The sequence below is a fragment of the Schistosoma mansoni genome, chromosome 1, assembly GCF_000237925.1.
Source record: "Schistosoma mansoni strain Puerto Rico chromosome 1, complete genome".
Lineage (NCBI taxonomy): Eukaryota > Metazoa > Platyhelminthes > Trematoda > Strigeidida > Schistosomatidae > Schistosoma > Schistosoma mansoni.
The window spans coordinates 31,714,251-31,736,303 of NC_031495.1; the positions used below are offsets into that span (position 1 = coordinate 31,714,251).

Here is a 22,053-nt window from a genome sequence, read left to right on the forward strand (position 1 = left end):
CAACTAATGCTCATCTATATTTTTCTGTGGAACGGTAGCTAGCCTTGAACCTAGCTCGGTTTGATATTTAGTTGCAACAGGCGCTGCGACTAATTTACTGACATAGATCCGTTTAGGACGATGAATTTGTTGGCCACTGAAAAGTAAGGTAAGATAGGCGCAAACAAGGGCATGGTCAGAGTCCAGATAAGTACTCCAAAAGGAGCGGCAGTCTTGTACACAACCACGCCAGCGGTAGCTGATCGCGATGTGATCAATCTGAGTCTAGGCTTGAGATGCAGAGGGAGGACGCCAGGTGGCACACCGGCGATGACTGTGCCGGTAGTTAGTGATAACAAGAAACAGGTTGTGGTCTGTGCACAGTTGCAGTAGACGGTGCCCGTTATCTGACTTGCAACCAACAAGTCTCCATCGATCACCTACACGACTCTCTTCTGTACCTAGACGCCCAACCTGAGCACTCAAATCTCCGGCTAGTACTACAATATCTGTCGAACACACTTCCTGTAGAACTGTTAACCAGGCTGCAATCTGTCAGGATATGGACGGAGATGACGAAAAGACATCGTTTCTCACACCGATTTATTCTCATGTTGATGGAACTTTCTAATCTAACAGCACATAACCGACTGTTAATGAGGATACAATCGACCGGTGCTACTTCAGCTCTAGAGCTTAGTGCAACACAAACGCCAGTAAAACCATACGAAGATGCCACAGGGTCTCCGGATAAACACACGTGAAACAAGCTTTACGAAGCAACGGATGGAGAGCGAATTTGTAGTACTTCACTAGAGTAGAGGTAAGTATTAAGACTTTCTAAAGACATAGCCAGCCCTATTTGTTGTCTGATCTGCATTAGTGTGCGAACGTTGAAGGAAGCCAGTTTGAATGGTTGTTTAGAAAGACTGTTTCAGTATTCGTATTTGGTGGTAGCACTCAACTTTCGACCAGTCAGTGACTGGAGATAGAACAGTGTTTCCACCATAGGCGAGCTGCCGCATAAGTTGAAAAATAAGGACACACAAGGTGGAAATAAAAGAGAGTAAATATGTGACATAGTATAAAAAAAAGAAAAAAAAAAATGAATGTTATCAAATGGATGCGAGTTGTCTGAGTTTTAATTGAAGAGAGAGAACAGTATTTCCAGTATTAATAGTAATTTTATTCGTGTGTGGGCTGTGATACTGCCCAGGTGCCCAAACAGAAGCAGGTGGTTTTTTTAGGGGGCTACACCTGGAGTCTTTGACCTAAAAGTCTAGTCCACAAGGCAGTGGAACGACGTAAGGAGATGCAGTCCCATGGTAGCCAACAATTGGTTTATGAGCCATTTGCTTCTTCAGGATACTGGAGCCCATGTGCACCATTGGTTTGGAATCAGGGTTTTCCAACTCCCCTGGGTGGACACCCCGTATCCACCAACCCGGTTAAAGCACCGGGCATTCGCCTTTTGTTCTGGTTTCGTAAACAACATTCCCGCCACGAGAAGGTAGTGAGTAGGACTTCCTTGGCAGTGACTGTATACACGTAGCCATGTGAGAGCATTTCAAGAGAGAGCGGACTCTCTCCACCGTCGAGCGTACCAGGACATTTGGGGGCAATCTAGAGGATTCGGTATGCTTATTTATGAAAAGTGGAAGTACATTTTCGTTATTTAGTTTAAGAAGTATTAACACAATATAATGCAGACCATTCACTCAATAAGAAAAATGAGATATTATGAGGGCTGAGGTGAAGTACGCTACAAAAGAATTATGAATGAGCTTTCTATTTACATTTCGAAATAAGAAAATGTTGTGAAATGGTCATACAAAAATGAAATAATAGCATCAGAAAGTAACTTACTCCAATAATAGGGTCAACGATTTTTTTAAAAGCATCACGCCTCACCCTCATTGTTGCCGGTCTGTCTTGGTTACCAAACATTTTTTCCTCAAAAATCTAAAATTTGTAAAAAGCCTATAAATAGGGATTTTTTCAACATGTAAAAGTTCTAAATAAAAACTGACTGCTGTAATAATATAAACTGAATTAAATGTTCTTCTAAATACATAACTATCTATCTTCTTAGTACATAGTATAAACGTGAAATTATTATAAAAGAGTGCTGGACTACACGTACAACTGCATGTATACTGCGGAAAAAGCAGTTTTCATTGTTATAGAGGAATCTTTTCGATGAATACTCACACTTGTTTTTTTCAGTATGTTTAGTTAACCTATCACATTTTTAATTAAAGGCTATCAGGGGTTAAAATTCTTAACAACTTATGCAATTTACGACACAAGAATTTTCCATGTAAATTTCCAAAAGGATAGTGAAAAACAAATAATCTACAAGGTGGATGTTACCTGGAATTTACATGGAAATCTACAGTACACCTATTTCACACAAAACACAATTAGGTATAGGAATGTTAATGCATGATAGATCATTTCAATAAATACATACTATGATTAGACACTTTATAGTAGTTGAATGTTTTTTTCAATCATACAGAAATGGAGCAACTGACTGAACAAATAGTGAAAAATCTAGAAATGCAACAGAATCATTTGAACTCCCAAAATTATATACAGAACATGTTGATGATGATAGAGATTCACATTATAATGGTTTTGCAGAAGGAAAAGAGATGACAATTTTACGAATCAAATACAAGAATGATATAAATGAGGAATAAATACATATATGAACAAATGTGCACCAAACACTAGTAATGGAATATTCCAGCATCATTCAGCTATATAGTCATCAATAGAATAAATAAAAAATCATAAGGACTATCAATAACAATAATAAAACAAATACGGTTTCATATAGAAGAAAAAAGATACTAACTTGAAGTTGCTGTTGTATTTGTCCTTCTTTAGTTTTATCACCATTTAATGTATCCATTAAAACACGAATTATAACAGATCGTAAATTTTGTCTGGCCACAATAATATCCACAGATAGATAAGTTTTAATTCCAGCATATAGTAAACAGTTTAAAGCATTTTCAGCATTTTTACCATTTACGTGTAGACCACATAAGATTCCGAATAAAATAAATTCTGCAATATCAGTAGATAAATGTGTGGTAGCAATTTTTGGACCACAATTAGTCTGAGTGACGGTATTGGTCAGCTTTAAAAATGAATTGTCAAGAAACAAAAATGATAGTAGATTTTTAATTATTGGTTTTACATATAATTATGATGAGACTGATACAATAACTAAATAGGTCAGACTATTCAATTACAAAACGTACTACCGAAATTAGGGAAGATCAAATGCAAATAGTTGGTAAGGCATCATGGAAAAAGTGACTGCTCGCCAATCAAAATATCACTTACATCAACCCATTTAGTGTAAATCAACAGGCAGATATGAATTGACGAAGTTATCATTGAGCTACATATAAGATATGAGGACAGGTGACATTATTTGGTCGCCAAAACTGAAGCACGCGGAGCAGAGTTGAAAATGATAGTGTGGTGGGGGCTACTAATATCCACACAAGTAGTATATAACGATGGTCGGGCATTGAATGTATTACAGTAGAAGATCGATAAGGAGAGAACGGGACGCAATCGGTATGAAAATGCATGAACGAGAATAATCAGAGACCATGGATTGATATTTGCAGAAGGAACGGTCAAGATTGAGACAATTGATTGATAGTTTGCAAATTAACTATTTACTGCATGGTTCTCGTATTTCACTGAGATATTCTGTAATTCTGTGCATAAATACATTCAATTGTACCCACTCGTGTTCTTGTTCACTACGATAGAAACATATTGGTGTTACAACCACCTGCTTGAACATCTGGGCTACCTGTTCCTGCTATCTACATATTTCAACAAGTTATCTAATTTTGTTCGTTTTAATACATCATTATGGCTATTAATCGCATAACCTATCCAGGTGCCCTCCTGAAAAGTGTACAAATTTTCGTCGTACAAGTTACAAAGGCCCAATCAGAGATACTGTGGTTGCTGGCAATATGCTGCGAAAAGAATGTACATTATTTAGATGTCGATTGACTGGACTGCTAACTTCGAACTAGTGATCACTTAACATTTGTCGTCAAGATCGATCAAGAAGTAAGAAACGGAAACTTGTTGGAACACATTGCGCTGAGAATTCTACATTGTACCATAAATATAATATTGAATAAAGCTAATGATAATAATAACTCAACATGAACACAATTTGGATCTTTAGACTACCAGTAAAAACATAAAAATTGTGATAACTCAGTTATCAAAATTTCCTAAACGATTAATGTTCTTATTTAGTCGATTTTAATTGATCGAGCATTAGGACAGTGCAGTAGTACAATGGAACATTTAGAAATTACAATGTAGTTCATAAAAACTTGTAAATTTCTGCACCACTATAGTACTAGAGAAGATGAACATTTGTTGTCTAACTTAATGAAGAAAACTACAAGAAAATGAATCCTCTTATACCATAGACAAATGCTTGGCATAAACTGTACAGTAAAAGATGTTAAACTCTATTATTATTATTAGTGGGAAGCTGTAAGCTTACGTTTTCTGTTGGTGGGTATATGTTGATATTAGCCAATAGCTGAATTATCACGTTATCTAATTTTTTAGAGCCGACCAAATTCTATAAACCAACTTTCCAGTGCAGTCAACTAGACTAACCATTTAACTTCGAGCAAATGGCACCAAGATATCTAGTCGCTAAGCCTAGTGGAAAAAATGATCGACAGGATTCGATAAGTAATGAAAGCTGAATAATATGACAGTGCTTACTGATTAACGACAACAAAACGACTAGTGATTCAAAATAAAATAATTTTGTGATTAAGTTTATGACTAAAAACACCAAATTTCATGATTCTCTAAAAAACTGACCATCTCAACCAGAATTGATATCCACTGAGCAGCTTTAGAGCAAATTGAAGTATCAGGCCAAGCTAAAATTTTCGTTAGTGAACGTAAGAACAAAGGATCTGAAGGAAGATTCTGTGCATTATAGTCCGGTTCCGATGACACAGTGTGCATATTTGCCAATAATTTTGTTAAATGTCCAAGCGAACTATTTGTACCTGACTGACCATTTGCACATATACTTTCTGACATGTCTACATCATCATTATCATCATCGCACTCTCCATCATGTTCCTTAGGAGTATTAAATTGTTCAGATATTTCATACCCATTGAAAGTGTAAATCAAACCTAAAATAAACAAAAAAAATTATTAATCATACTAAAACAGAGACATAAGAACGAATACTCTTTTTAATAAATATTCATCAAGTTTTACAGTTCTAAATACAAATCGACGCTACAAAGCAATAGTCAAGTTTCAGTCAAATACATATTTGCAATTATAGCAGGAGAATTTAGGTTTATTAATATAACAAAGTAAAGTTATCAATCGAATAGTTTCACAGTATTTGAGTGCCGAGTTGATATGAGATATTAAGGAGGAAGAATGTATTTGTAAAATCTCGGTGGATGAATTTGAAATAAATCCAACGTTTCACTTGGCAATTTAGTCCAAGCTTTTTCAAGGAAATATGATATATTCTTTCGCTGAGATTTTACAAATGCATTCTTCCTCCTTAAATTTATTAATGTTGAAATGTCTAGTATCCAATATTAACTTGAATAGGATTATACGTCAATTGAAGTTGTGAGACTAATAATAGAAGATTAATATAGATAACATAATTGGAGTTGAAATAATAATGTAATTACAAGCTGAATCAAATGTTTAATTGAATACTGTCTTTAGAAAACAGAAACAATAATCCACATATTTTGCAAACGATTACGTTGATGTAGTAGAATAATTGATTGAAAAGAGGTGTAATTCTGTGTATAGAATTCTGCATAAGTTTTTCTAGAAAGGTATCACAAAGGGTTGAAGATAAAAGAGTTTTATTTACCAAGCAACATGTGTTGAAAACACACGGATCAGTGAGATACTTTTAAATGGTCTTACTACCCTGAAATAATTGATTCTCCAACGTCAAATGTTGATATACCCAACTTGAAGATTTGTGAACTGAAGGTAAACCATAAAATCCTTTTTTTAATACTAAGTATTATATCACTAGCATCTAGATTTAATAAATAAATAAGTAAACATATATAAATGACCATGGAAACGAAAAAAAAGTTTATAATAAATTAACATAATAGATAAATATATGATTTTCTAGGTTGTCTTATACAGGTAAACGAAATGAAAAAACAGAAGTTAGAGTTTGTGTGCTTAATATATACGATCATAAGTTATACACTGGTTTAACTTGTCTATTCGAAGAAATATACGACCGTAAATGTACTGAATTTCAGAACTCCGCCCAAGACTATCAAGTATGTGATGTGGAAGTAAAGGAAGAATATTGTTGAAAAGATATATGGAAAAACATTAAAACACACGATAAGCTATGTTAATAGGATAAATAGTTAATAATGTAACAACAAACATTTAATTGGTTGATGATAAAAATCAACAGCTTACGCAATATATCTAAACATGTTCGACTTAACAGACGAGTCGATCTGTCCAGTACAAGTTCAGCTGCGATTGCTTTTTCGTCTTCACAGATACGTCCACTAAAAAATGAACAATTTAAAATAGAAACTATGATTTAAAATTGATTTTGGTATTGTTCAACGAAAAACTATTCATCTCACTGATTAAATGTGTAACATGATTAGGATTCAACATAAATTGAAACAAATGTCCTTTTATCACACCGATGTAACATAAAATAGTTGGCAAAGAACTTGAATATCAGGGGTGATCTAGCTGCGGATCCATGAAAAAGAACAATTTATAATTGTCATAAATTAAGATCTATCGTAACAATTAATTGAAAATTTTCTGGTCATGATTTTTTCCTAACAAGAATCGTGGCCAGTATCCTACCTATCAACCATTCAAAGAGTGATTCTTTGAAACAGACTAATAAACAACACTTTATTTATTTATACAGAGATAAGCTAATTGATAGTCATAAACGTTTTATCGTTGTCGATGATGAATGACATGAATACCCTAACAAAATAAACTTATAAGGTAGAAATTTTGTCTAAAATGGTGTCTTCGTTTTTTGTCTGTAGTTAGGAATATACATATTTTAATTTTCCCTATTTTACAAAATTGTGTTACGCAGATTTCTAAGACCATTTCTCGGGCTATTTTCATTTACTCAAAAGTAGATCATATGTAGTCTATACAGCAAGTTTTTTCGTAGATTTTTGAATTTTAATTAAATGAATTAGGAGGAATTATAATCAGAACAAACATGAATGTCTGAATAAAGAAACACGGATTGCACTCATAAGTAATAAAAATGCATATTCTGTCATCATAGTTATATAATATTCGACATTAGTTTGTTGAAATACGTGAACATACTCGGCCACGACTAATTCATTCCATCTTGCACCAGTTCTCTGAAACAAAATTGAAATAGAATCACTATGAGAAATTTATAGTTAAATTAGTTTACAGTTAACTGGATATATACCAGTCACAGGTGCATGCAAAATCCAGACGATAGAAGTCAGTTGCTTAAATCACTGTATACAAATATCATTATTATAATGGATTTGGATTATCTCGTTAATGATGTTGTCGACTTAATTTTGATCAGCCATGGTTAGAATATAAGTATCTTGTTTAGATAGCCTTAACAAAGAAATTTCCGGCAAAGTTTTACTGAAGAGAACAAGTGCAGTTAACAATAGAATCCAAAATGTACGTTTTGTCCTTTTTGGGATTCATCAGCTGCGATAAACATTAACACTGGGGTGAAGGTACGTTTAGTTGATGAATCCCGAACAATATGGAATGCGAGCAGTGGATTCTACTGCTAACCGGAACTGATCTCTTTCATACAAATATTATATACAAATCACAATTAAAACCTGAAACATGCGCTGACTGACATGTAATAACAAGGTTTGAGTTTAAATTGACAATAAACTTTTTGAAGATAAGAAAGAATTATATATATATATATATATTATATGTTCAGTCTAAAGTATAAGTTAATTATAGCACGTTAAGATTTAAAATCTTTGAAAATTTGGCTTAAGAAGTATGGTCTTAGAGAAGCTCTTACGAGAATAAAATGCCACAACTTATAATCAATTCAGGAAAACATAACCTTTACGTCAGTATGAAAATAAGTGAAATATTCAACTATATTACTGCATTCGCTCTTTTACTGACAATTTAACTTAGATAGGACAAGTTATCCTGAAATATAACGACTAACTTAAAAAATGTTTTCAATCTCTTCCTTAAATATATCCAAATTTAAGCTTGGTTATGAAATAAAATGAATCCGACAGTTAATCTCTAAAACTTACGATGACAAATCCATTCAGAAATTTTATTTTGAAAGTAGTTTACACTAAAGACTGATATCGGTTGAAGAACTAGGGCGGCGCAGTTGTTTGATCATGGTTTTTTGGGGCTTCTAAGCAGTTAACACACACGTATGCACAGCCCGACACAAAACCAAACTGAGGCCAAATACAATACGTTTAAACTAATAATTCAGAATTCAATGGTCCAAATAGTCAGTCTATCAGTTTTTACCTAATCACGTCAAAGGTTTGTTACATAAGGTATATACTTTATGCTTGGCATGTTTTTATCCCAAAAAAACAATTAGATAAATGGAAGTGGTTTCATTAATGATAAGTTTAATTATGTCTGATGCGAATACTCTTGTGAGAACATGAGGAAAATAATGATCCTACCTTAATAGCAGCTTCAATTATTGGAGGGACCAAAGGAATGATGGCAGTTTCAAAATGCTGCCTAGGACACTGACGGATAAAGGGACGAAGAATAGATCCTAGGTTAATTGACAACAGTTAAGGAAAATATAGGCTGAAGGCATTTGAAGATTTGTGTACATTAAGTAGGATGAATTTACACAATCATACCATGTCGGTAGCATTAAGCGAATTTTTTAAAAACGAAAACATATTCTTTTTAGCATGCGTTAGTTATGCATGTTATTGATAAAATTTATCATTAATAATCAACCGACAGTCTCAATAACTGGATGATTATTAATATAGAAGAACTATCGCAGCCGTTTGTGACAATATAATATTACAAAACACTTTCGGAGGCATAAATTTTTTGTATATGGGATAAATATTAGATCAACTGAAGATATAAACATGCGGAAATTGGTGAAAGTAGTAAGCACTACAAACATAGGGAAAATAGCCTATTTAATGATATGAGATTAAGTGTCTATGTATTCATGATCAAATGAGATCAAACTTGAATAATAAAACATGTAGATCATTCTGAATTAACATTTAACCTTGGAATGAATCTGATGATTAAAAAGGAGTATAAATCTACTGGAACAGTCTGTTCACACCGTGGTAGGATATATATTTTTCAGAAACTGAATTATGTTAAAGAAGAATCGAGGAGATAAGCACTAGTGTTCAGTCATGTAGTTGCATTGGTAACAGTTTAGTAAAATTAAACTCGATTAAAACTCTACAGATGAAAACTACTATGTAGATTTGAAAAAGAAAACAATTTTATGGAGAAATTTTTGATTAAAAACTCTATTTTCTATTTTTATCATCGATTTCACATTTGAATATTGGTTTGTTTTGGGAATTTCCGTTGGCTTAGGTAAATGACACACTATGACTTGTCCGAATTTTCTTTTAACTATTCACAACTAAATGATGTTAGTTCTTAATTTAAATAATCATGTTTATTTTATCAATGCTTCAGTGAGAATATTTTTGATGACAATGATTGATATTTGGTAAGTAAAGTGATTGATCTAGTCTTTGGATTTTTTTTAAAATACAAGCCCAGATAACTGGGTTTTTGGATTAGGACAAAAATTACGACGATTTTAGATAACCTATAACTAACGTAGTAAATTTCTGTTAATAAAAAAAAAATTATGGTTCAAAAAAGAACTATTTTACAGCCCTGATTCAATGCAGTGCAGAACAATGTTTCCCCAAAAAAACATGCCTTTTATTAAACTAGATAAAACGATATTGATTAAAGCAAACACTTTAAACAAGTCTGCATATATTTCAATTCTTAATTACATTATAGGTGTTTAAGTTACTTTATCATTTATGGCTTCTTATTTGCATATTTGAATTCGGATAATATTAAAGAAGCATGATACTAAAGTGGGTTTTATTGAACGATGATCTGTTTACGTCGAACTCATAAATAATAATAATAACAATGCAGTATTTTCAAAGGATACGTAGAAGACTGTTTAGCTTGAGGTCGGGCAAATGTTCAAATGCAGCACAACAACCATCGTGCAATGCAATTCTTAACTGTTCAGTTGGTAAACGATAGAATTTCGATCCCAACGAAACAAATAAAAGACCAACTATCCCCATTAAATTCTCATGACAGTCATTGAGGAAAGTGCGCAACCGGTGTAACGAAGGACTCGTAACATCTACAAACTATTAAAAACAATAAGCAGATAATAAATATATACAGAACGGAATTTAGTATAGGGGTTTTGTGGAGTTTGTTAGATTTTCATAGATTAAATTACGGAATGATATTAGCTAAATCATCATTGAAAACCAAGAAGTACTAGAAAACTGTTTTGTCCTGGTACGAGACACCTCATAAGAACCCATTTATAACCCCGCCACTGAGGACCGAAAGAAGGACCTTCGAACATGTACATTTCCGGATTCCGGTTCAGTGGTCTAGAGGTTAAGCGTTCGCATACGAGACTGAAGGTCCTGAATCAGTATCTAATGGCGGAGTTGTGAATGCGTACTTTTGAAGTCTTCCACACTAAAACGAAATGGCTGCCCAGTGCCTCCTGGCTTATAATGGTAGTCAACCTAAGACCAGTTTGTGATTTAATCTATAAGAACAAGGTTTTTTCAGTTAGGATCACGGATAATACTAGTAGTAAAATTTTCTTTTACGGGTAGTCGGCGAACTTAAATCAGTCCTTGAAACTCCACGTTTAACTATTTCTGCAATATGCTGCAAACGTAGCCTATTGGAGCTAGAGATTAATAATTGGTTTTATAATATCTAAGGTATTTACTGTTTTAGGGAATAAATGAATTAACCACTAAGCAACGAATTCACGCCATATCTCACCTAAATTTGTCAGCAATAATAGTGTAGTCGTTTTCGGATGCAACTTTTTTCGTGTCTCATAAGGTTCCCAATAGTATAGTGTCTATGCGCTTGTTGTACGCTTTTTCTCTGATGGTCAAGCAGATAGTCACACCTGGATTCTAAATGTTAACATTTTGAGAAAACATACATATCATGCTTTCTAACCATTTAACTTATATCAATGCAACTGTTTAGTTGATTGAATTGATAAGCGTACATAAAAAATTTCAATTCGCTTGGTTCAACTTCATATGAATACAAAATCAACTCGTAAATCATTTTATAGACAAAAATTGCTTAGCTTAATTTTATTTCATTGTACCATTTTTATTATATAACTGTATCATACACATAGTTCTCTTTTCAGTAGAGCTGTTTATTTAATCTAGCAAACAAAATGAGTAGGTAACGTTAAATATGCTGTGAACAAGGAAATACAGACACTTAGTCAGTGTCTGACAAAATAGTAAGTATGAATAATCACAAGGGAACATATGTTGTTTATTTTACATCACTACTTACTTTGAGTATATTTTGAAATTGAGAATTCAATGAACATAGTTGAATTTCATCTGTATGTTGTAATACAGGAAGTAAAGTTGGATGAACTAGTTTCAGTGTTTCCGGTAACCAAAGTTCGTTGAATGCTCTGAGTTACAAAACAATTCAATAAATACGAATTAAAACTAATTATAAATGAACATTTTCATAAATATTGATGATTAACCGATAAATGACCTAAAAGACACAATTCATAATGGTACTTACCGAAGAACATGCAAAACTGGTGATAAAACGGGTTCCAAGATGGGTAGTGAAATATTTTCAAGCTGGGTAAATGAAACAAAATAGTGATGATGAAGGCCTTAGATAATTATAATGGATTCAGCAATAATTAGCGTATATACTACGTTGAACCTTCATATGCATGAATGAGTTTGAAAGAATTTCATGTATCGATTGTTTTTGAGTTAGGGGACAATTAACGAACCTAATAACATCTACGATAGCCCTATACAGACAATTACATTTTATTATTATGAGGGGTTACTGTTAAGGTGTGGTGCACATGTTGATGTTTTAAGGCACCAAGATACTAAGTTACTAAGAAGAGTTTGATAAAGCAGTATTTTGTGTTGGATAAATGATATATGAACTGGTTTAAAATAAAAGAATAAAAGTACCATCAGCGTGTAACTAAAAGTAAGAAAAAGATGAATAGAATGAAACTACAAAAACTGTGATCACTCATTACTTTTAAATCAACAATATTTAGTAGTAAACCGATTTCGATTCGCTTGTGAATTTGGCTTATCTTTACACTTTCTAATGACTGATTGTTTGAGACAAATTCTTCTTCATTTGCGCTTCCTAAACATTGCTCTATAGGGATAAACTAAATTGACTGAATACAAGCTTATGAAGTGATACTCAAATGAAATGTACGTTATTATACTTTGAGGATATCTGGATCTTCAATGGATTTCAAGATGAGCATGATGAATAAATAGTAGAATATCTAGTGGTTAAAGTGCTCGACTTTCAACCAGTAGGTTGAAGATCCAGACATCGTAAAATCGGTCTCGATTTAAGCATCCAGACAGCATCATCAGCCGCTACATATACCGCAGTTTGAAGTCTGGCATATATACTGTTGCTTTGTAAATGCGTTACATTATTAGTATACTAGATCACAAAAACAGCATGATGAAATATTGTTTGGGAAATGCCTGAAAGGGAATTTTACTTTTAAGAAACATCATTGTAAATATTTATTGTTCTGCAAGGTGTTCTACTTTCGTTCTTATTATTTAAACGTTCTACGAATGTTGTCGTCAAGTAGAGGTAAAGAATAATAAAATAATATTAAGCTGCGTATTTTAAGTTATATACAAAGACCATAAACAATGTCCATTGATAATAAATAATATATTTGTAATATCCCAATGAGTAGAAAAATTAGATTTTCTGACGTTTCGTGACTTAGTGCAAGCCACTTCTTCAGAGAATAAATAACCAAATTAACATTAATCCAAGTTTAAATAGTACAACGGAACAATCCAAGAATATTAGGTGATCAATCAAAATATCGTGAACGAATCAAAAACCTAGATGATCTACTGAAGCTTTTAATTCCTACAGATTTACAAACCGCGATTTCTAACCTGTTTATTGAAAGAGAACGCTATTATCTAGATTCATCAAAACGCCGGCAAATTAAAAAATTCGAAAAGATCAAAGAAAGGAAGAAAGATAAGAAAATGTCAGCAATAAAATCTAATCCGAATGATCTAAGAATCGTTCATAATTTGTCTGACAGAAACTTAACGAATCATGAAGTCACCCTACTGGAGAAAGGATTAAATTTCAATTTACATAGAAAATCACTCAGTACTCTTGAAGTTGCTCCAATTATAGAGCCAATAGTCGCACAACTACCAGAAAAAGAATCTCATTTATTACGTCAAAAGACGTCCCACATCTTGACCAAACAAAAACACCTCACACCAAACATCTCAAAAGAAGAATACAAGGCCCTGCTTTCGCTTAAAAAGGACAAAACAATCATAATCACAAAAGCAGACAAAGGCAACACAACAGTAGCCATGAACAGAACAGACTATATTAATAAAGCTCTTGAACATCTTGCAACAGGACCATATGAAAGGATCAATCCATTAAGTTCCCAAACGATTAAAAATAAAGTCAAATCAGATACAAGTGAACTTTTGAAAGAGCTAAAACCAGTCATTGGGGTTTCGCTTTGGTTTGCTCTGTATCCCAAATCATGTAATACTTCACGATTTTATGGTTTACCGAAAATTCATAAACCAAATATTCCTCTAAGACCGATAGTAGACTTTACCAACACACCGACTTATGCTTTATCTAAATATCTAAGCAGCATATTAAAGCCACTACAGTTCGACATACATAATATGATTAAAGATACATATGACTTTAAATCAAAACTATCGGAATTAGTCATCGAGAAGAATGAAGTCATGGTAAGCTTTGATGTCGTATCTTTATATACTAGTATTCCGATTGATAACTGCTTAGAATTTATTAGTGGCTTACTAGAGAATGACACTACTTTGTCGGACAGATGTCCGTTAAGCATTAGTTTAATCATGAGATCGTTAAAACTTTGCTTAAATTCAACTCTATTCACCTTCAACGGAACGCTATACAGACAAACAAATGGTGTAGCAATGGGTTCCCCTGTGTCCCCGATTGTTGCCAACCTTTTTATGACACACATAGAATCAAAGATTTTCACCAACCACCTTAAACCACGAATTTGGCTTAGATATGTAGATGACACATTTGTAGTGATAAAAAAGACGCATCTAAGATCATTTTCAAAACAGATAAATACACTTTCATCTCATATCAAATTCACGAATGATAATGAAAATAAACATGGTGAGCTTCCTTTCTTAGATTGTTTAGTGAAAAGAAATATAGATGGGAGTTCTAAATGTATCCATCTACCGAAAGCCTACACACTCTAATCGTTACATCGACTTCCATTCAGCACATCCTTTCAATGCTAAAATTTCGTTAGCCTTAAATCTTTTTAGAAGAGCCAACAAGATCATCACTTCAGAAGAGGACAAACTAAAAGAACAAAAGAATATAATTAGCATCTTACAATTTAATAATTTTCCGATGAAGATTATCAGAAGCATATTAAAACAAGACAATTCAGCACGTAATAATAACAATAATTCGAATGAAATGCCATGGATTGGTACTGCAGTTTTACCATACCGTCATGGCACAACTGAAGAACTCCAAAGAATCTTAAAACAACACAGAATTAAAGTATATTACAAAACAACGAACACTCTTCGAAATACTTTAGTTCGATTAAAAGAAAAGATACCATTCATGTCTACACAGAACTGCGTCTACAAATTAGGTTGTGTCGACTGTGATGCCTTCTATATTGGAGTCATCTCGCGAAATCATGACTCGCGCCAAAGAACATATTAGGTACACAAAGAAACCTCCTAATAATCCTGTAGAACTAGATAGACTTCAAATTAAATCGGCATTAGCGGTTCATGCCATTTTCAATAATCATCAAATTGATTTCAAAAACATCAAAATAATACAGAAAGGTTTTTCCAATCACAAAGAAAGAAGAGTAGCTGAAGCTTTCCATATAATGCTTAATCCCACTGCCCTCAATAGAAAAGAAGGCCTTACCATACATCCCACTTGGACTATCTATCCTAGTCAACCAGTCTAATATTATTTACAATTTCACACCATTACATTACAAATTAAACTCTATCCTTTGTCACTACAAAGGTCACACATTTTTCGTCATTAACAATGCATACATACACACAAAATTACATACATATCCCTTATGAATCACTTTAACCGAAATGAAATGACTTGACATTGATTTATTCAGACCTGTTTTTGATTGATCACCTAATATTCTTGGATTGTTCCGTTGTACTATTTAAACTTGGATTAATGTTAATTTGGTTATTTATTCTCTGAAGAAGTGGCTTACACTAAGTCACGAAACGTCAGAAAATCTAATTTTTCTACTCATTGGGATATTACAAATATATTATTTATTTATAACAATCTACCCAATGCTCAATTTATTCAAAATTGTCAAACCAAAACTTGGTAATGATACCTATAATGTCCATTGAATTTATATTGAACGAAAATAACAAGAAATATTAAAACTAGTTGGAAAATGTTTGCAGTAAAGATTTTTTGTTTACTAGGTACATGTATAAAATTATTCAAGAAATATTAGCAGTATTTCGAAGAGCTTTCATTATCATTAACATAAAACAACAGTGTCAATATGATATTTGTAAATATTGCTAATAAAATCTGGTTCGATACATTATCCATATCGTTGGAAACAACCTTTAAACATCGGTTCACGACCTCAAACTACGGTTCACCTAGCAAAGTTTACACACCAGGATAGTATCATAGACCAACAGCAAACAGTGATTTTTTATTGAATTATTCTCATATTATTGTAAATAATATTGGTATTAGAATACTTTGAACCAGTCGGGTATTTCGTATACTACTGACTACTACTACGAGCGATTCATAAGTAGTCTTAAACTATACAGGAAACTGGTAAGAGGAAAAGATGGAGGTTTGTGGAACTCTGGCTAGACATACAGATATCGAAATACCTGCTGATTATTGCACGGTTCTGCGAGGCGTCTACAAACAGCCAACAACGAACGAACATTGTGATTCAGATTTATCCGGGTTTGAACATATGGAGATTCAAAGTTCCCCAATTGATCAGAAGGTTTATTGAGACCCAAAACTGCAACTAAACCAGATGCTCCAGATTCACATGCGCGCAATAATTCTGAAAGTGGCGTGACGTTGTAAGGATTTTGGCCACACCATGGACCATAAACATTGACAAGCAAACTTCGAAGAAAATCGAACTGTACATTGATTGGCTGAGGAACACGAAAGCTTAAACAAGAAAATATAACAGTTAGGAAGACAGATCAGGACAATGTGTAACAACAAATATATATATATTTCAATGGCACATGAGACATTCGCCACTTACCCAAGTATCACTAAAGCTTCTAAAAGAATACCTTTCTCCATACTTCCACAAATTTTCTCCATCCAAAGTCTATTTATTTCATTCAATATTTTATCAAAATAAGGCTAAAAAACAAATGAAATACTAAAATCAGAAAGGTAATTAGTTTTTTTACAATAATCTAACATATAGACAGTCAATGTATGATTATTCGATAGAAATGTAGACTAACCAATTATTATGACTAAATCAACTTTCAGTAAACTAAATAAACATAAATAAAATCCATCAACCAGAGTTGTTTAAGCCACCCTAATTAATATTCACTATAAGATATAAAAAGACCACAAAATCTTGCTTATAGGTAAACAAAATAGATTTGTAGTTGCAAATCATAACAGTTAGCGGGATATAGATTGGATTAAAGCATGTTTCGTGAAGAATTGTATTGGAGCAGGCTGACTAACCATTTCTTAGCGAATCACAGCTAGAGGATAATTGTAGAAGACTGTAGAATCTTCGCGTGCACAATTATAAATATGCCAACGTTTTTCTTACTGTGAACCTTACTCTCATTCAACTTTGTTTATTTGAAACATATCTTAGTTCCTGTTCGACCGTGTTCTGATTTGGGGGACTAATCGAGTGAAGTAATGTGTCCGAAGAATACTAAGCAATGAGAGTAGCTGCGTCATGTAGAGAGATCTTAACAATAATATATTTAATTTTGTGGGAATAACTGATAACACGTCACCAAACGTTGGCAAGGGCTGTGTTTAACACAATAAGATCGGTAATTTCTGTTCTGTCGGTATTGTGTCAAATCATTTATTATTCGATTTCAAAATATCTAAGTGACAGAAAAAATAGAAAAAAAATCTTAATAAAAATCATACAATTAGATCATTCTGTAAAAGTAGCACGGAACTTACCATCATTCTTATAGGATGAGCACGAGTGAAACGAAGAAATGATGTTGCAGATGCTAAGTGCATAGTTTTAACTTGCCGTGGTCTATTTACAAAATCAAGTGTATCGATTAAAGATGTAGATTCATCCACAACAGGACAAGAGTTTAAAGATTCAAAAATCTGGAACATAATTAAAAGAAATTATTTCGTAAGCCATATAAGCAACATCTCAGACTAAATTGCTACATAAAACGCAATCCTTAAGTATTACGAGTTGAAATAACTTCAGCGATCAAGCCCAGTTAGATGAAAGACAAGTTCCTACAGCATGTATCATCATACTATTAGTTAGCATTTCACTAATTAGGAATAAATTTCAAGCCTATAGGAAATCACTAAATTGCTCCCAGAAAAACACTGGTTAGTATTTTATTTTAATGAAAGTAGTGTTACAACGATATGATAGACATTAATGTTACGAAATTCACAGTCAACGATTTAATATTGAAATTAACGATACAAAATTAAATAGTAATTTCCAGTCTCCATAAAATAAGGTTTCTACTCAAGGATATGGAGTTGTGTGTAAAGTCTAACAGATAAAACTTATGGTATTCATATCTACCACAAACTCAATATTTATAAATTATTTGAAGCTCGGTAGGCATCATAAAATAATAAATAACTCATTAGTTCCTGATTTACTCTTCCCAACTACATTCTTCTACTCTGAGTGCCTGGAAGTTTTATCGCTTTTGGGAATATTCTCATCAGATAAATCGGGAATTAAAACAAATAAGAGTACACCCGTCTCCTTAAAGTCTCTTTCAGCGTTTATTTAAAAAACACACAAGAACTTAGTTTCACATGTTGCTAAACTGTCTAAGAGTAGAAATCTATATACAAATAAGATCTATTTGCATAAAAATAAATTTACATATTTAATTACTTTCAGCATAATAGATGTTGAACTAGTAGTGAAACATTGTGTAGGTGAGTCTAGGTAGCAATAATAGAAACGCAAAGCATTAACAATAACGATAAGAATTACCTTGTTTAAAAAGGGTACCAGAAGTTCTGAATCATTATTTGGATCAACATGTTGTAATAACATTGACAAACAAGTTAGATGCTTAGCTCTAATGAGCGGATCCATAGTATTTGAAGATTGTAAAATCCCATGAATCAAAATTTTTACTTTTGAACTAACATCCATATCAATATGACGAGTTTTCAATGATTGTTCAACAGCTGATAGACATGGTTCTAAAAACGAATCTAAAGCTTCCCATTCGAGTATTAGTGGTGAAGTCGCTAACAGGAATTTAGTTACTTGATCATAATCTGGAAAAGATAAGAAAAAAAACACGAAAATACACTACGAAACGACAGTTTTAATACACCGAATAGAAGAAAGTGAGAGTAACTTCCCATAATCCACCTAAAATGAATAATTTATATCAAAATATTCATACAAAGCAAATTTATTGATTATATTTGTTTAAAATACCTTGACAGGAAGGAGACGCTTGGATTAGTGTTTCAATCCATGATATACACAAAGGTAAAAATTTTTGTGGCCAGCAAGACGCTCCAGCTGACAAACACTTTACCAAATCACTTCGGTATCCTGAAAGGAAATAAGTGAACAAATGTCATAAAATTAATTTTAGATATTTAATTTGGTTGCACCATATTTTAGGACCTTTTGAAGGACGAATGTTTCTTTGAAAACATAGTTGTGCTGGTCATCTTTGATTATTTATAAGTAAGCATTTAAAATTCAGTCTATGGGTACTGATGTAAAGATAGGAATCATATTAATTACATAGAAAGTAGGGAAAATACTTAGCAGACCGCAGAAAAGTTAGGTAACTTTTAAACCACAACTCATACGTAATCTGTTTAAGATCACATCAAAAACAAATAGGTTAAATTACTTATCTAAAAAGAAGTTTCACATAAAATCCTCTTTTCTCTGAATAAAATGACGTTAGTATGATCAAAATTGTTTGTATGTAATGTTTACCCTAATTTGTTCATTGCATTAGACTGAATAAAGTAGTTGCTAACTTTATGAAGAAAAGAATTATAGTTAAACACGAAATGTCAAAAATTTAGTTTTCTGCCCATTGGGATATTGCAAATATATTTCTGTCTTCATTATCATAACCTAATAGTTGTAAGTCGAGCTTCTGGATCAATGAGTCATTTGACTAACAAAATTTAATAAAATTTACACAAATAAAAACGTTTATGTTGGACGACAGAAATATATGTACAGCTAGGAAAGAGCTATACTACAATACGTCCACATAATAGCTTCTCTCATAGTACTAAGAATTTTCAACTGTTTTTGGAATCAGTGATATATTTTGCTAAAATATTTAGGAATTTATATCCCTGAGAGATCTCAGTAGTTTAATATATAAACCAACAGGAACGGAACCTCCTTGTAATATTTTTCATAGTTCAACAGATACCACTTCACATTCCAAGTCTGTGATACTTTATACAGAAATCACTAAATCATCTGGAAGTGTAGTATACTGATATCAATACTCAACCTAAGCAACTAACACTACCACTCAGAGCTTTTGTGATGATAGATACTAGTTCTTCATTTTTGGGACAGATCAACAGTACAACAACAATTTTAGATGAAATCGCCATTTTCTAAACAGAACGTTATATTTTTCTAACTATATTTAAATTGAATACAAAACTTCTTAAACTTTGGACAATTTGTGGTAAAGCATGATTGGGTTATTCTATAGTGTTTAGAGTGTTCCGGTGTTATTTTCGAATAATAAGTTAGAGGCAGATGTAAGTCAATAAATTCAGAGATAAGAAAGAATGTATATTACAAATGACATGGGAATGATCCGGATAGGACTACGTTCTTTACCATCTTTCAATATTATGTACGTAATACTACCCCACATATAGTTTCCTGTTCATCTCTAAATTTTATTTCCATTTCCTGAATGTCCAGTGATAAGCTGGTAAAAAGTATGGTCTTCATTGATAGATTATCATACTGAGACATATGTTGTGTCCGCTTGTTATTTGACTGTCGAAGAATAAAAGCAGTATGGTCTTAATGTCGGTTTGTTATAAATGATGAAGAAAGTTATCTACTTAGTATTGTGGTTCAACGATTGAGGAGCATTAAGGAACTTGAGATTGAGATTAAATCAATGCTTTTTCTTGTAAGTCAAGAAGGTTTATCATGCCATAACCAGTAAGATAGTGCCGCTGCAATCTAGACATTTTTTTTCATTATTTAGAGCTAAACACAGTAAACTAAGGTGCAAGAATATCCGATTACCTGGTGAATTAAATTATTTACCTTGAAACAATAATTTATTTCATAGTATGTTCACAACTGATTAATCCTTGTAAGACAAAATTTAGAAAATGACAGCAAAAGAGTGAAGTTCTCAAAATTATATCAGATAATTTATATTTTTTCACAATAGTGATTAGTTTTAACTTACGGGAGAAAAAACTAGTATGATCATCGGTTTCAAAAATTCTTCGGTTCCATTCACTTTGAATACCAGTACCAGATGGTTGACCAACCTAAAAAAAATCAGCAATAAAATATAGTAGCCATTGTGGTAAACAATTAGCATAAGTGAACACATTTCCTGTATTTTGTAACTGAGCTATTGAAACAACTTTCAAACGTAGATCGACCACAAGCATTACGTGTGCATAATGTATCGATAAGATACTGTTATCTACTTCATATGAATATAAATTTCACCTATGACTAATGAACTTGATGAGTCACGTTAATGATGTCAAGTATGTGACTGTTTTTCCAAAATGATACTTTAGTTTTTAGTTTGTTTTAATAATCACATCAAGTTTCACGTTATGGAAACAAACTAGGATTAACGTGAAAGCTCTCCAAAAGAAAGTTTGCCGTGATCGCCTGAGAATATTAACAACTGAATGTCCCATCTACGGTGTCAAACGAAGTAGAGGAATATTGGATTGAAGAAAACTTACTTTTTCCTATGTCAGATTATCAACTACTACCGATGAACCTTAAAAGTCCTTGCAGTCATACCACTTCTGATAAGGATTAACTTAATGTAACTCCGTAAGGGTTAGCCATTTTACAGGTGTATCAAACTGAAGTAAGGCGGAAATGGGGTATTTCAAACCTACGAAATTTGGTTTTAAATAATTTCTAGACCCACGGATTTCGATTTTAATAGAACAGTCAACCGCTAACAGTCTTATAAAGATAATGAAACTTAGGATTTCATAGTGCAGTTTTCTTTCAATTTTGGATGGACCCACTAAATAAACGAACAAAAGCTCAGGATACCTTTCATTTTAGTTCAACTTGTGTAATTATTTCTTACACTAGCTGACAAGTTTGTTGATGCA

The 22,053-nt window shown here is 32.8% G+C and overlaps 1 protein-coding gene across 2 annotated transcripts in view; it reads right to left on the reverse strand.

Moving 5' to 3' along the window:
• The window catches only part of Smp_152800.1 (putative chromosome region maintenance protein 5/exportin), a gene marked incomplete at its 5' end in the record, with an annotated part of 28,942 nt that overhangs the window by 3,827 nt on the left and 3,062 nt on the right, over nt 1-22,053 (reverse strand). The window contains 15 exons of one of the 2 annotated variants that reach the window (XM_018794061.1): nt 1,846-1,941; nt 2,843-3,130; nt 4,876-5,201; nt 6,499-6,593; nt 7,402-7,439; nt 8,757-8,854; nt 10,268-10,478; nt 11,686-11,812; nt 11,932-11,993; nt 16,359-16,656; nt 16,757-16,860; nt 17,668-17,826; nt 18,698-18,990; nt 19,157-19,276; nt 21,147-21,231. In XM_018794061.1, coding sequence (XP_018648511.1) covers nt 1,846-1,941; nt 2,843-3,130; nt 4,876-5,201; nt 6,499-6,593; nt 7,402-7,439; nt 8,757-8,854; nt 10,268-10,478; nt 11,686-11,812; nt 11,932-11,993; nt 16,359-16,656; nt 16,757-16,860; nt 17,668-17,826; nt 18,698-18,990; nt 19,157-19,276; nt 21,147-21,231 — 2,400 coding nt within the window. Of the gene's footprint in view, nt 1-1,845; nt 1,942-2,842; nt 3,131-4,875; nt 5,202-6,424; nt 6,594-7,401; nt 7,440-8,756; nt 8,855-10,267; nt 10,479-11,685; nt 11,813-11,931; nt 11,994-16,358; nt 16,657-16,756; nt 16,861-17,667; nt 17,827-18,697; nt 18,991-19,156; nt 19,277-21,146; nt 21,232-22,053 lie in introns of those variants that run through there. The other variant, XM_018794062.1, reaches the window with a different exon arrangement.